The sequence below is a fragment of the Amblyomma maculatum genome, chromosome 2, assembly GCF_055883805.1.
Source record: "Amblyomma maculatum isolate TAMU_Amacu chromosome 2, ASM5588380v1, whole genome shotgun sequence".
NCBI classification, from domain to species: Eukaryota; Metazoa; Arthropoda; class Arachnida; order Ixodida; family Ixodidae; genus Amblyomma; species Amblyomma maculatum.
In genome coordinates this window covers 65,677,944-65,693,032 of record NC_139345.1, presented here as the reverse complement: position 1 = coordinate 65,693,032, position 15,089 = coordinate 65,677,944, and the positions used below count along the sequence as shown (strand labels likewise).

Below are 15,089 nucleotides of genomic sequence, written 5' to 3'. Positions count from 1 at the left end.
TTACGACGAGAACACATTTTCCGCGGCTTCGACGGAAAAGCCTTGTTTACAGTGTATTGCATTTGCCAACGCTTCGAGGTATATAGGATCAGGAAGAGAATGGTGATTGGTGGGGTTCACGTAGGTTGCTCCAGAGAGGTTTTGTCTTCATATAGCTGGAAGTGGGTTACTGTCGCTAGGAGAAGGTATCCCACTGGAAAGGCATCGATTTCATCGACAGCGGAAGAGGATTTTAGCCATTACTTCTAATGAGTGAACGCAGCCGAAGCCATTTGTTTTTCCTCTGTCAGCTTCCCCTTCTTGCTGTCAAATGGATACGCATCCACACAAACTCACTCACCACGCACACGAACAAAACCATTACAAGGGTTCAACGATGCTGGACCAAATACTGAGCGAAATCATTAGCTGCGGGTGACAGAGCGTTGCTCTTCTTCTCTTTTTCTTCTTCCTCAGCCCACGTATAAAACCCCGCTTTAACCAACCCATATGACGTGCTTTAGGGGCATAGGGGTAACGTGAATGCCAGGGTCCTAGCAGGCTGATTCTGACATAGCCGTCCCATGTCAAATGAGGGACCCAAGTTGGCAGCTCCTGTCAGCCCATGTGTCATGTGAGGTGTGACGTCACAGCGTCACGTGGGTAAGACGTAGCTGCGACCGGGTCACGCGAAGGCTTGAAAGTGCGAGTAGTATTGCTTTCGCAATAAAAGAATTGCACAATCACGGAGCCTTCCCTCACGAAAAGGAGTGCGCACTCCCAGTTCCTGCAACAAAGAAAGCCCAGGTGCGCGCCTCCTTGCTTCACCTCAAATATTCCTACAGTCATAGGTACTATCTTTTAATGTACTTCCGTCCTTTTCAATCCTTTCATTGATTTCCAAGCTCGTACATAATCACGTCAGATGGCCTTTCCATGTTTCTTAAAAGTAAAGCCTCGTATCTTTTTCGAAAGCGGAGTGGCGCACTTTTCTTTTCACCTCACGCGCAGTCAAAGCTTCCCTCCCGAATAAGAAATACCATGAGAGACATATAATATTAGCGTGCTTCATAAAGATCTTAGGTTGAAAGGGCTGCGTTGGAGACTCAGTCTAATGGAGGATCCAGAATATTCATCAATATTTCCTTCAATTAAATTCGACTGACACTGAGCCATTCTAATTCACGATTCTCTAAATCTCATATGCTTACCCCAAAATTGCATGGTCATGCCCTTGTCCATTTCCTCTTCTGGCCAGTACACAAGTTACTTCTATTCACATAGTCTTCTCCCTATTTCTAAATTTTGAGATGACTAGAGAAAACAGAACAAATGAGAATAAGATATTTACTAGCAATTGTGATATCAATATCGTGTTGGTGTAATATGGCGCGAATATCGCGTCATTAGAAAATTGTTTGCAATTCTTTTAAATGATTGTCTAGTTTTCCGACATTCTCACTTTTTTTTCTCCCACCTGACACTTCTCTCGGTACTCAAATTGTCAACGAGCCAACGCCGGCTTGTCTCACAGATCCGAACCTTGAAATACAAATCCACCATATAAACTGCATTTGCCGAAATGTTTTGTGTTTACACTTATGGAGTTCGCTGAGTGCCAGTTCGCTAAGCATCATTTTCTGATAATCTTGGGATTTTTCTTGGCCTTGATGGATACATTGTCTTGATGAAAGATTTTGACTGCGTTTGGTACTCGCAAGATGCTGGGTTCAGCCAGGTAACTGATACGAGCCATGTACTGTTACATGCATCAATGATAACTCTAGTTTATTCATGCTGTGGATGTTTTCCGGAACCCTTGAATTAGACGAACACTCCGCCCTCGCCTAAACCATTTTTATGTTCCTGTAGCACTCCTTAATCATCTCATATCTTTCGACGTTACATCTATCTCCATCTCTGATCATTTAATGGTCGCTGGCGGATTGAATCACGCGCTCATCCAGAATGTCATCCTCGGTGGGCGCTTCAGAAAGGTCGATAATAGAGGTTGACATTAAACGGCAAGTGGGGACAGCTTTGGTATCTTGATGTCCACGCGTATTGGATAGTTTTCAGCATCTGATATGCATAGGCACGAATATAAATGCAGCTCATTATGATCAATCCTTGAAAATTAATAATAGAAAAGTTCGCAAAATGCAATGGTTAAACAGCCCTTAAAATAACAACGACACTGAATTCGAGGCTGCCGGCTCGCAGACGAAATCAATTGCTCCATTGAAGTGCCATCTTCAAAAGGGAGACGTGAAGCGCTTTGGGTCTGCTCGTTGTCGGTTGTAACTAATCATGCTTCGCTCTCTCAGAAACATACTAATAGGTGTTGCTGTACAAAAACTGACTGGTGGCTGACAGGTGAACCTCGGAACTCTACTTTGGTGTTTACCTGGTGACGAGCACGAGTGGAATCATTTCGGAGTCTTCTTGCACATATGTCTGCGCTGATACTTCAAGCAATGCTAATAATAAATTAAGTATAGACCTTTTTGTTACCATTAATGAGTGTCATTCAGAGAATGAGTGTTCAGCAGCCTTTTAACACCACAGAACCCACTACCATTTCAAAAAGCTGCTACGCCTGAGAGCATTTCCGATTAATTTTATGAGGTATTTAAATGCTTTATTCCCTGTTGTAATAGATTTCACCGCCTGTGTTAGTACACCATTTCTGTGTCAGTAATTGTTAAAAAGCACATGGTTTAATTCCGAAACTATAGTAAAGATACAATCTGATTTGTTACTGGCTTCCGACATACGCATTTTCTAATATAGAAAATAATCTTTTCGCATAACTCATCAACTCCTCTCGAATCGACGGCATGTTTAAATGCCTACTTGGTTCGGAACAACACCGACAGACATGCTTGAAAAGCCAGTCAGTGCACTCTAGATTGCGCAGTACGCGCAGCATTACATAATGTTGCGACTAACCGGATTTATTATCGATGCTGGAAATCGACCTTACAAAAAGGCTTTATCGAGCGTACCGTTCCCTCCTTTTCTCTGATTGAGAGCAGTTGTTTTCCAAGAATACATCTTTGTCACAGACTGCCGCGCATACTTAATTGCAAATCGATGTATTTCACAATAAGTGTCCATAATATCGTCAATGGAAAAAGTCGCATTAACGTCATAGACTGGGCTAGTTAGTGCGTACTAGCTGGTCCCGACCACTTGTATTGCGTCGTATTCGTTCAAGTCTGATTCTTTGTGCTCGTTAACATGAAACAAGGTCGCCCAGTCTCCACTGCTAATCACTGTGTATTTGAAGCATCCGCGTTTAAACATCTGAATAGTGCATCCTTTCATGGTCTGCGTATTTTGCGTAACGAACTCATTATGCTGAAAGTTCCCTTAGCTTATGTTCTGATAAGTCAAACATAACGAAGCTGTTCGTTCATCCTACGAGTTTGGCTCGTTTGCAGATGCATGGATCAATCTTTGAGAACCCTGCTGTAAGTGGTGGAGTTTGAGGGGATTTCTACGGAGTGAATATGCTGGTGCTGCATAGAAGCTGAAAGCCACTAAAGTGCCTTGCACAGTGCCCAGTTCTGGAATAATTCGCGCTTACTTACTCTCCGGTGTTTTGCGCACAGCACTGTGTCTCTTTTTTCGCCGGACCGACATCCTGTTTCCGGCGAGTGAAATTCATACTGTACAAACTGAGCAGTAATTGCGTACTTGTAGTCATTTGTTTAAAATTAATTTCTTATTTGAGTAACTTGTTTTTGAAACAGTAATGTTTAGGGTAATTTGATTATTATTTTTTTTTAGTTATCTATTCTGTTTCGAAAAGGCTACTAGGGCAAAGAGTCTCTCACGATGGGATTGCGTCAGATTGTTCAGCCGTACGACGATGCGCACGGCTGCCAGGCAGGTTGCGCCCTCCACGTTCTTCTTTATTGATGTAACTTCTGTGGGCCCCTGATTCAATTCCTCGGTTAAAGCCAAATGGCTGTCTAGTGAAGGATGACTTCAGGAACTCCACCGGCTTTTGGCTGAAAGATTCAACCGGTCTTGACATATTTCCTCACGAGAAGCTGACGCTGACGCTTTAAAGAAAACACCGACATGATTTTAGAGCTTTTTAGCAACATCACAGTGCCTTTTAGCAGCGCGAATAATGAAACGCGGCGCTTCAAAAAGAATGCAGTAACTGGTATCGAAGCATTGCGCAGCTGCGATTTGGGGCGCAAGTTGTTCGTACGGTGTACGTAGCGCTGCCCTACCCTCCAGCGCTGGCACGCAGAGAGCGTTAAGTGTTGCGGTTGATTTCTTCACGAGCGAACGTTGCAAAATCAGTGAAGATGACCTTCAACAACTGCTTTTGAAAATTAATTAACTGCGTGTAAGAAACGTTTGACCGAGCTGCACTATATTATTGCAGTTAGAGTAAGTTCGTGTTATGACAACAACGATGGAAGCGAATTATAACGAAATCATAATCAATTACGGTTCGGTAATCATCAGTATAATTTCTGAGGCTGTAATTGACCACCACTGTAATCAACTAACGTTTGAAATTCGGTTATTGTAATTGGTCAATTGTTTTCTGCAGCGTGCACAAGACTGCATGCAGACTATTCATTGATCTAGGCTTTTTAATATGCAGCAGGTTTACAAACCATTTACGTTTCCAGAGAGATTTACGTGGATTGTGCCAAAACGTTACAGAGACGCTTACCTCTCTATGAATCTTCGCATGCGAAAGTTTCACAGTGGATTACATTTGACCTGCCCTGCATTCGCTATCCTAGTTAGGCCTAGGTGATCTTGTTTCCATAAAAGTTTCTCTCTTACTCTCTCTCTATCTTTCTGTGTGTGTGTGTGTGTGTGTGTGTGTGTGTGTGTGTGTGTGTGTGTGTGTGTGTGTGTGTGTGTGTGTGTGTGTGTGCGTGCGTGCGTGCGTGTGTGTGTGTGTGTGTGTGTGTGTGTGTGTGTGTGTGTGTGTGTGTGTGTGTGTGTGTGTGTGTGTGTGTGTGTGTGTGTGTGTGTGTGTGTGTGTGTGTGTGTGTGTGTGTGTGTGTGTGTGTGTGTGTGTGTGTGTGTGTGTGTGTGTGTGTGTGTGTGTGTGTGTGTGTGTGTGTGTGTGTGTGTGTGTGTGTGTGTGTGTGTGTGTGTGTGTGTGTGTGTGTGTGTGTGTGTGTGTGTGTGTGTGTGTGTGTGTGTGTGTGTGTGTGTGTGTGTGTGTGTGTGTGTGTGTGTGTGTGTGTGTGTGTGTGTGTGTGTGTGTGTGTGTGTGTGTGTGTGTGTGTGTGTGTGTGTGTGTGTGTGTGTGTGTGTGTGTGTGTGTGTGTGTGTGTGTGTGTGTGTGTGTGTGTGTGTGTGTGTGTGTGTGTGTGTGTGTGTGTGTGTGTGTGTGTGTGTGTGTGTGTGTGTGTGTGTGTGTGTGTGTGTGTGTGTGTGTGTGTGTGTGTGTGTGTGTGTGTGTGTCTTATTCGCGCAAATTATTGTAGAAAGACAGTATTTCAGTTTTCTTCCTCGGCCTATTTACTGCTCTGCACGCATTGATCTGCCTAGACATGGTGTACTTAAATATGTACGTAAAACACTCATTAGGCCCCTCCTCGATGAGACTTTCTTTTAAGCTACAGAATGCGACAATGTCTCTTAAGCCAGAGATAAAAACTATTCTTGCGTTTAGACAAAGCGCTGCCTCTTTTATGGTCAAAATATAATTTATTATTGCATATTGTACATGTTAGCCTTTGCTGGAAGGCCCTGCAGCAACAAGGGAAAAGCAAAATATTTTACTGCTCATACAGCTCCAAATTTTACTGGTTTGCAATACGATACTGATGTTCTAACCGTTTTGCTTCATATCAGACGGCTCTATGGAGAGCGTATATGATGCCGTGGGATTATGAATTTGTTGTACGAGCAAAATCCCGTCTCAGTCTTGGGAAACAGTCCTGTCCGCCAAGACTCCAATAACGAGTGGCAATACCCCTTGCTGATGTACTCCACCTTGTTTCCATTGTACCGTTTTGTTTTTGTTTGTTTTTCTTTGAGGGGCGGGGGGGGGGGGGGGTGGTATGTCTCGTTTTGAGATGGCTTTGATATTTCTTCCTAAAGGCTTCATTCATGGCACGTCTCTCAGTACAGTTATAGAGCTGGGCTGCCAGGACGTACCTTGTATGAAATTAGATTCCATACTGCTACCCAAGGACTTCTTAAACAGTAACACGTACATGCAATGCAATATTCTTCCACTGCATTTAGAACCATGTTTGTTTATTGAATTGTGGGTGAGTAGTAAGAGCATGCTTTCACACTCGTGATGTGCAGAGCGGGATTGCAAGTGCCTCCACGAAGTGTCTAGATTACTGTAGTGTGCAAGATTTACCCCGGCTCTGCGCTCGGCTAACATCGAGTGAAATGTTTGGGGGGAGAATTTGTGATCTCTATATACGCGAATGCGCTACTTTTCTACAGCATGCTGCAGGATTTTGTTGTATGATTTGTGAAAGGTAATGACAGAAACATTAATAATCGTTTCTGAATCGTTTATTGTGTGGTGCCAATTCCTTTTCATGTGATTTAACTACATAGAACGTCTCGTAACCTTCGACCTTTCTTCCAGAGGAAAGCTTCCAGATCGATGGGAAATTATAGTCTTATGTTGGTCAGAGATGTGGACTGTGGATACTTCCAAGCCACTTCACAAGGACATGCTTGTGATATTTCGAGACGGCGACGCTTAAAACGGGAGCTGCACCGATCCCGCGTGTTCGATTCCCATCTCTACCACTCACGTGAAGGGGCTTGTCTGAGTTGGTAGCTCCTTTCAGCTCGAACATGCCACCTGGTACCGTGACGTCATGCAACCCGCCGACAATACCACGTCCGGCGACGTCTATGAGAGAAATAGAATCGAGAGCCGACACACCATTGCACCTCCGACCTATGAGGGCCGGGCCATCTCACCTGCCAACCAGAGCTCTTTAATATTACAAGTTGGGAAACTTCCCATAGGACTCATGCAATAAACAATTATGGTTTTGACTGGTCAAAATTCGGATGTGTAAGGACAGTGGCGGCTCTCGAGGTCAATAATGTAAACTGTCTACGTTGTAAATTTTCACATCGTTAATAAATGCTCTACCGCCTGTCATATAAAATCAGGCGAAGAGGTGCATTAGCAGAGATTATTAGGCGTAAGAGTCGCAGAAGTAACTAATAGGGAAACGAAAAAATAAAGGAAGCGATTTTCAGAAGGCCGCTCGTAGATGGCGCCACACTTCATAATGCCCGAAAATAATGTATGTTGAAGTTCGTCACTTTTTTAACCGGAGTTTCCCAACTGGAAGGATCAAAACGCTATGCTGCCAGCTACCACCTGACGTACTACATATTCGCGTTTTTTCGATGATGCGATACTTCAAATCGGAGGCGCAGTAAGGTTTTCGGTGTTCGTCACCCGCCCACTACCACCTTAGAGATGCTACTCGGTTTGAAATGGGTGACGCCTACGCCCCCGTACAGTATTTTTTTTTTTTTTTCTGACGTGAAAGCTCGCACTGAACGCTTTCCAGAGACACGCCGGTAATTTCTGAAGGATGTGATGTTCCTGTCGACACCGCCAAACCTGCCGATGCCTATATGGACAATTTGTTTCAACATAGGGTACCAACGCTTTCGGATTAAAAGAACCCAAACCACGTGCGCAAGCGAACGAGTAGGCAGAAACGCACAACTATACATTAACTCCTTTTGTCTTACCTTTTCTCCTGCAAGGAACGGTAGAGACTCCGTAATGACGACACCCTAGCAAGTAATCGACGACAGATATCGTGGTGGCTTAAGATGACCATTTAAACTCTCCAATATGTAATTTTACTTTCTAGGGCGGCAAATAGGCTATAGAATTGTATGGCATATTTTGTCTAATTCCTCCATCGGCACTCTTTGGCGGCGCGTTTGTGCTGCCACTGCAGGTGACGGCGTGACAATAATAAAGCAGCAATAAAACAAATCCATCTATTTAACAGATACAATGCGTGGATGATCTCTAACTGTACACACTTCATATTTCGCAACGAAGAAGAGATGATAGATTTGGTCACACAGCCCAGTTACCTCAGTAGACCACAAATATGACGGTGACAGAGCAGTATATAGGGAAAAACAAAGCCTTTGATAGACTGCATGCCTTTTCTTTCGCAGGCAGTGAATGGGGATGGATATCAGTGCCATCTGTACCATTCATATCATAAATACTTATCTGTGGTCCTTTTGTTTCAAAATTCTGTTATTGTGAACAATCGTCAGCAGCACCAGACATGTCTGAAATCAAATGGTAAAATATTTGGATGGTTGTCGTCGTTGTCATCGTCCATTTTTCTTTATTTTCATCGCCGACAGATCGCAGTAGGACATGTTAACGCCGAAGGAGATCTTAACACATCGGCGCTAAGAACAGCGGCTTTGTTTAAGGCACGACACGAGGTTGAGCATTAGTCGACGGCTGATGGTAACGATGGTGCCAGGCCTCCCAAGCACAGCGAAGACCGTTCTTGTGGAGCTTGGTGAGGAGTGAGACGCGATTCACAGGGTGGCGGGAACGACGACCGGGGTTAGGACGGCGATGGAGTGCGCTGTAGTTTGCAGCGAGCGATCTTCGAAGTGCCGTCAGTGCCTGCTTTCACGAGCACAACGTTCTTCGAGGAGATCATGTCGGGCATCTGCGTGGCTGCGTAGAAGAAGGCGTTACAGAAAATGCGCTGACAAAGAAAAAAAAATAAAAAAAAAAAACACTGAGACGCGTCACTTTAGAGTCATGGGCCTGCGATTTGCAAAACCTAGCACGCATTATGCCTGTTGCTGATGATGATTGCTTCTAAAGCTTTCTGAAAAGCCCATCATTTACTTAATTGTTTGCTGATGATGGAGAAAAAATGATGATTTTCTTCCACTGCTTTGCCGTAACCTTCAAGACGTTGTATAAGTGCTGCCGAAAATCATGCATTCACCACGCGCTCTACCTTTCCTCATAACCCCGCTCTCCCGTTAAGCTTGGGGTTATTGGATATGCGACTACGTAGATCAGGCTAATGTCACACGTGAAAAACAGATATGGCAGAATACAGTCGCGCCTTGTTAACATGACTCCTTGATTTCGGGTACTCGGATAAAGAACAATTTGTCTAGAAATTCATTTTATAATTGATTTTGCGCCTGTTAATACGTAAACGGCAGCTCGACATTGGCCTGGGTGACAATAAAAACAACCTAAAAGGACCCATGTATTCTTTGTCGAGTTAATATGGACACCTCTTAAAAAGAAACCCTCGACGGTCCTTAACGAGACTTCCACGCATTTTTAGTGCATGACAGTGTCACAGCAAGGCAGACGCGCCGACTCAAATGCCTTATGGATTGTAATTTTATATTTAATTGCACAGAAATGTAAGGGAGAAGGGAGATATCGAGAAAAGCAGTTGCTGGGTGGTCGCTGTGCACACCTGGAAAATTACAGTTGCAATAACAAGCAACTCTTGGAATCAGTGGTTGCGGTGGCGTGAGAGCACCTAGGCATTGCTCAATGCCTACGCAGGGCAGACCTACTACACCGGACACTGCAGCTACCCACATGCAGCGGACAACCTATGACTCATCATTAGCCAGCACGTGATTTCCCAACAGCGACCATACAACCGTCTTCTTTTGGCGCCTTACCTAATGAACCCAACTGCGAAAGCAGCAGCTCGACCTAGTGACAGACGCTTGGGAGCGGCGCTTGCAGTAGTGCGGCAACACCTTCCTCTTGCTCAACGCTTACGCGCATTAGTTCCAATACTGTTATGCATTGCACCTATTATTTTGCTGCCCCACCGCTGCTGCCTTTACTGTTCATAATGCCTACGAGTACCGAAACTTTAGGGGTGTCGACAAGTTAGTAGACGAAGTATATTAGCTGCGTTCCGCCTTCAAACCTCTCACACGGCAGCGCCCGCTATTGACTACTAGCTTTTTGCCGGCTACCCTTGTGGACCCTTATTTACTTGTATGCGCTTTGCTACTCCTATGATCCAAAGCCTTAGCATCCTCTTAAATGTATCATTAAGAAAAGATATTAGTGAGGAGACGATGTTAACGCTCTTCAAGCTCCCAAAATATTCCTGTTTCATCTTGGTCAAGGGCGAAGAAACATGCAAACATAACAGGACATACGCGCATAGCTACAAAGTAGCCAAACTTGCCTCTTACTGCACTTTAATATGTTCACACCGAAAAAAAAAATAAAGGGTGCAATGAACGAAAGCAAACCTCGAGTTAATAGATGTTTTTGCGTTTTTCTGGGGAGTGGACTGTTTATCAGATAATTTATAAACAGCTTTCTTCTGGAGCCAAATTGCCCATACTAGCGAGGCGCACCATATCGTAATCCCAAACTGCTGTGGTTTTCATCAATAACCCACAGTAAATTCAGAGTAACAGCATTCAAGAAAAAAAAAATTCTGCTTTGGAAGCGATGTCTAAAAACCCTTCACAAAATGTTTGGTGGACTTTACTGGTGTCAGCAGTATAGCACCCCATGTGGGCTCGTCTGCTTTGTTGCTTTTTTCAGAAATTAGAGTATTCAGATATACAGTAGGAAATCATTAGGAATACATATATGCGTGCGAACTATTTTTTTAACAAACTATCAGAAGGGATGTTCGGCTTTATGGTCTGCGTTGCTTGCCAACAAGACATGAATATACGTTTTGTATTCGGCCTAAATTGAACAACTGTTTAGAAGTGGGGAGCCGGGGGCCGCTTGATGCATCCTCGGTCTAGATGACGACCGTCCTAGCCAGGACAAGAGGGCCGCTGAATGTCAAAGATCGGAAATGGTTGGAAGGAGACGAAAGGGTTTATTTCGCATGTTTACAAAGTGGCACTCCTGTACTGGCTGAGATAGTCGTCGATTTGGCCGAGAATGCGTCAAGTGACGCCCGGCTATCCACTTCTAAAACCAAGCTTAACTTCGTGGTTAGCTAAAAATATCTTGAAACCATGCAACTGCTATCTTTTCATAAAATGTAGATCAAGAGCAAATATGCTAAATAATAACAACACAGGCCATTTGTCGCAGAAACATTTTTGCGGAACTCAGCTTTCAGAATAGGCTCGTGGATGTGTTTGGAGACTTCTTAGCATCTATGGAGCTGAATAAAGGTTATGAGCAAGGGACGCGATGCGCTTTTACTCATTAACCATAGCACAATGCTTTAATACATAAAAGTGTCATTTAAAAAAAAAATACAATTGTGAGAGACAGAAATGATAGTCCTTACCCTTTTTTGTCCTATAAATGCAGTCAAACGCTTTACTCTTGCTCAAGATCAAGAATTTAACCTGTCCTGAAGGCCCCTAGGTAGAGACTTTCCGCACCTTAATATTCTCTCCCCAGTGCGTCTGAGATAACTATCCACGTTGACAAGTGGGACTAAGGAACATTTGTCTTTAAGTGGGCTCGAGATTGTTTAGTATATAATTTTAATTTCTAGTGTCCATTAACTTTCTTGCATTCGGCGGCACTATTTTAGCTCACAAAGCTTGAGTTTGGCGCTCTTTGGCCTGAGTCGCCCTCGAGCCATTAAAATCCAACATCATCATCATTTTAGCTCACAAAGTGTGCATTCGCCAAAATAAGTGCATCCTCCAAGTTTTCTCCACCAAGTTCTAGAGCTTCTGGAAAAAAGCAGAGCTGCTGACGTAGGCGCCATCTACCGGACATTTCCAGTGATAAAAGCACGCTTCAGTATCGATTCCGCTGCAGTAGGTGGCGCCGCTGCTTTAGAGGTGCGGCGTACGTTCTCGATGGCGGCACCGGAACGGAACTCCGGAAGACAACTTAGCGCGATAGCGCGGAATAAGGATGTGCAGTGTAAATTACGAGATATACCTCCTGACTCATTAATGCTGGCGTGCCCGACGTATTTTGAATGCGACTTTGAATTCGTGCTCACAATTGTCAATGCGAATGGGAATTCGTGACTCCTCTGGAGAAGAAACGTTTCCTTTTATTTTTTTTTTCATCTATTTTCTCCCGAAGTGCCTGTACATGATAGATGCCTGACAAGTAATATACTAGCTGTTTTAGGAGACAACTTTAAGAATTTATAGAAACGGGGGTTTGAGGAGAAAGAAAATATACTCAAAAACTAATTGTCAATCAGGGTAGACGTAATTTACTGCTCCTCCTAAATGTTCCTTCTCGCCAATATTTTTCTATCCAGCACTCTCAATTTTTACTGATCGATGAGATACCTGATATATATTGATAACTGCAATTATTTTATGCGTCTCCAAAGAAAACATTTATCTGAATGTTTTGAAGTAAACAAACGTATTCATATTAACTGGAAATAATTTTTGTGAAGCCACAAAATCATAAACATTTTTTCACATGCTCCTTACCTCTATTCGTGCACAATGCTTACGCATATTGTATAACTGTATTTGTGCATGTGTCGCAAAATAAAGAGGCCTAAATCAACCCCAGTAAAGGTGTGCTCCGAACTCTTTATGTCACGTTCCACACAACTCTTGCTGTAACAGCACGCTCTCTGCCTGCGATTGAGGTTGAATGCGGAGCGGAGGGATATTCACATAGGCTTAACTTAACCTCTTAAAGGGAGATGTTGAACAGCAGCGGCCGCAGCAGAGCTGGTAAAGCGCTAATGCAGATGTGGTTGGACAGGATATTCCGCCAGCAGCATGTGTTTCTATTTTCTTTTCCCTTTTCAAAATCTTCTCTTATGTACAAGAAAAATCTGTCTCCCTTGTACATGAGCAGGCCAAATAGAAAAGCTCTGTTTCCGTATTACTTCTGGGGTTATCAAAGGCTTGTCTCTATATGCATGTTTGTAAACGCTTCCGCTCACCTCTGAGATCAGCGTTCAGGTCTTCGTTTTCAGCTGGGTAACCGGAACGTGATCTGGCAAGGTACATTAGAAAATAATATTAAGAGAATGACGCAGTAACAATTTTGTTGAAATTACACCCCTACAGAATGATGCTCATGCTGCAGAATAATTACTTCCCTCCTCAAGAAAACATATATGTAGCTGGCAACATAAAATAATGAATGGTAATTACAGATTCAGCATATGATGGATACCATGGCCGCCAGATTATACTGAATAATATATTCGCACAGCATGGCCTTCAACAACATTTTGCTATCAATGTGCGAAATGATTTATGCCATAGCGCGGCGCTGCTGTATGTGGTTATTTTAAACTGATACGCTAATAAATTATAAAATGGCATGAATTTCTACTACACCCACAAATTAACATAGACTGCCCTACGCCTATAAATAAAAGAGGGTTAATTAAATGTAATTGTTAAATTGTATAGCCCTGAGATTCTGGAAGCCAGGAAGCAAAAAAAAAAAACAGAAGAAGTAATGTGAATCGAAAATTTTAGGTCCACAGAATATGTGCTAGGCAAGAAGAGCATTTGGATTTGAATTAATTCGATTGTTATAGAAGCGTCCACTTTTTTAATTTTTTTTTTAATTGGTTCACAGGAAGGGAAAAGCGCAGTATCTGTTACACTTATGTCTGTGGACACTTTTTGCTAGAATGCAATTTACAGCGATGCAACTTACCTGTCACCTTGATTCCATCTATTCGGCGCTGCATGCATTGAAAGTGAATAAAATAAAATAACGTTCGCAAAACGCACTATATCAAACGATGATGGGGAAGTTCACTGCGCTCGGCGCCCATCTTTCGAGCAGCTTATGTCTGGAGCTCTCCTTTAGTAGCAAAGTAGCACGTCTGTGATACGAGTCAGGTTTAAATGGGTGTTGGGCTCTAACAAGCTGCATGCAGGTTGTGGACTATAAAAGGAATAATTCTTATTACATAATTTACGACATACATAAAAAAAGCCTGTTTTTGTTTACTCTGTGTAGGTTTCAAAAAGACATCTTGGATCAATGCAGAATATAACTAAAAGGGTCGTAAAAATGAATTATGGGTTTATTGTAGTTACGTTTGCTCTCGGCCGCCTTTAAAGGACGCACGCGATTTTCGAGGCACCCAAAAAATCACTCTTTAATTCAAAATGTAATTGATTTAGATAATAATGAAATAACCTTAAAGGCAACAAAGTTCTGCACAGCAGCTACAATTAGAGATTAAAGGAAGTGTTGGGTACCAACCGTTACTGGTCATAAACTTGTGACGAAGCTTGATTAGCATGAGTGCGATAAACACCACGAGAAAAGCTGCGAGTGCACTCAGGACCGCCGCGATGAGGGTTCCGGTGTTCATTATAAATCCGGCTTCTGAAACACCCAAAGAAGCACATATAATTGCAGTGTTAGTTTCCCCGTATCAGTAGTTGATAGATGCCAATTTTCAGAAGTATGCTTACTTATCCTAGTGTGTTTGCTGACACACAAGTTCACCCTTTTTGCTTCTTCAGATTCCCTTCGGTAGGAGATGTGCATCAACATTAGCAATGAAGGTGCAGTTCTAAAATATTTTGTGATCTATTCTAGCACTTTACTAAAATGTCAGAACCAGTTTAGCAATACTGCCAATTGGGTAAGTCGGTTAAAGTTCATAATGAAGAACAGCGCGCATGAACACCAAGACAGATAGATAGGACGAGGACGTGTGCTAACTTGAAACTAAGGTTTATCATGGGAACACGCGCAAATTTATATTTTATTGCGTATTCATTCGCCATAAACCATAGTGGCGAGTTACCTCTTGCCCTCGCCTGTTCTGTCCGTATTAATATTCAAGTTCCGCTGTCCTTCTTCATGTCATAACTAGACAGCTCTTTATATTATCTTCTCATAAGTATACGTGACGGACCCATATTTCATTCTGCATAATATTTTGAATTTTTGTAAGATACATATTGCTTATAATTGGCATACTTTGCATGGGTGCTCCAAATAACAGGCAATTAATAATCTACTATTCATTTGTGTATATTAGGGGGCGTAACCATTTACACTCACACTTCGGTGTCAGTGTTTATTTTAATGCCATATAGACTCACCAGTAATGTTTCATACCAAAGGAAAATAAAGTAAAACACGATTAGTCTATGGCTTCTAATGTATTAATAGA

The 15,089-nt window shown here is 42.8% G+C and overlaps 1 protein-coding gene across 1 annotated transcript in view; it reads right to left on the bottom strand.

Annotated features, from left to right (window-relative positions):
• Positions 1–8,326: 8,326 nt before the first annotated feature.
• LOC146198853 (synaptogenesis protein syg-2-like) overlaps positions 8,327–15,089 on the bottom strand; it is a 307,237-nt gene continuing 300,474 nt past the window's right edge. The window contains exons 10-13 of the mRNA XM_084591992.1: positions 14,165–14,290; positions 13,607–13,634; positions 12,876–12,928; positions 8,327–8,692 (exon numbers count right to left, since the gene is read on the bottom strand). Coding sequence (XP_084448118.1) covers positions 8,577–8,692; positions 12,876–12,928; positions 13,607–13,634; positions 14,165–14,290 — 323 coding nt within the window. The 3' untranslated portion in view covers positions 8,327–8,576. The remainder of the gene's footprint in view (positions 8,693–12,875; positions 12,929–13,606; positions 13,635–14,164; positions 14,291–15,089) is intronic.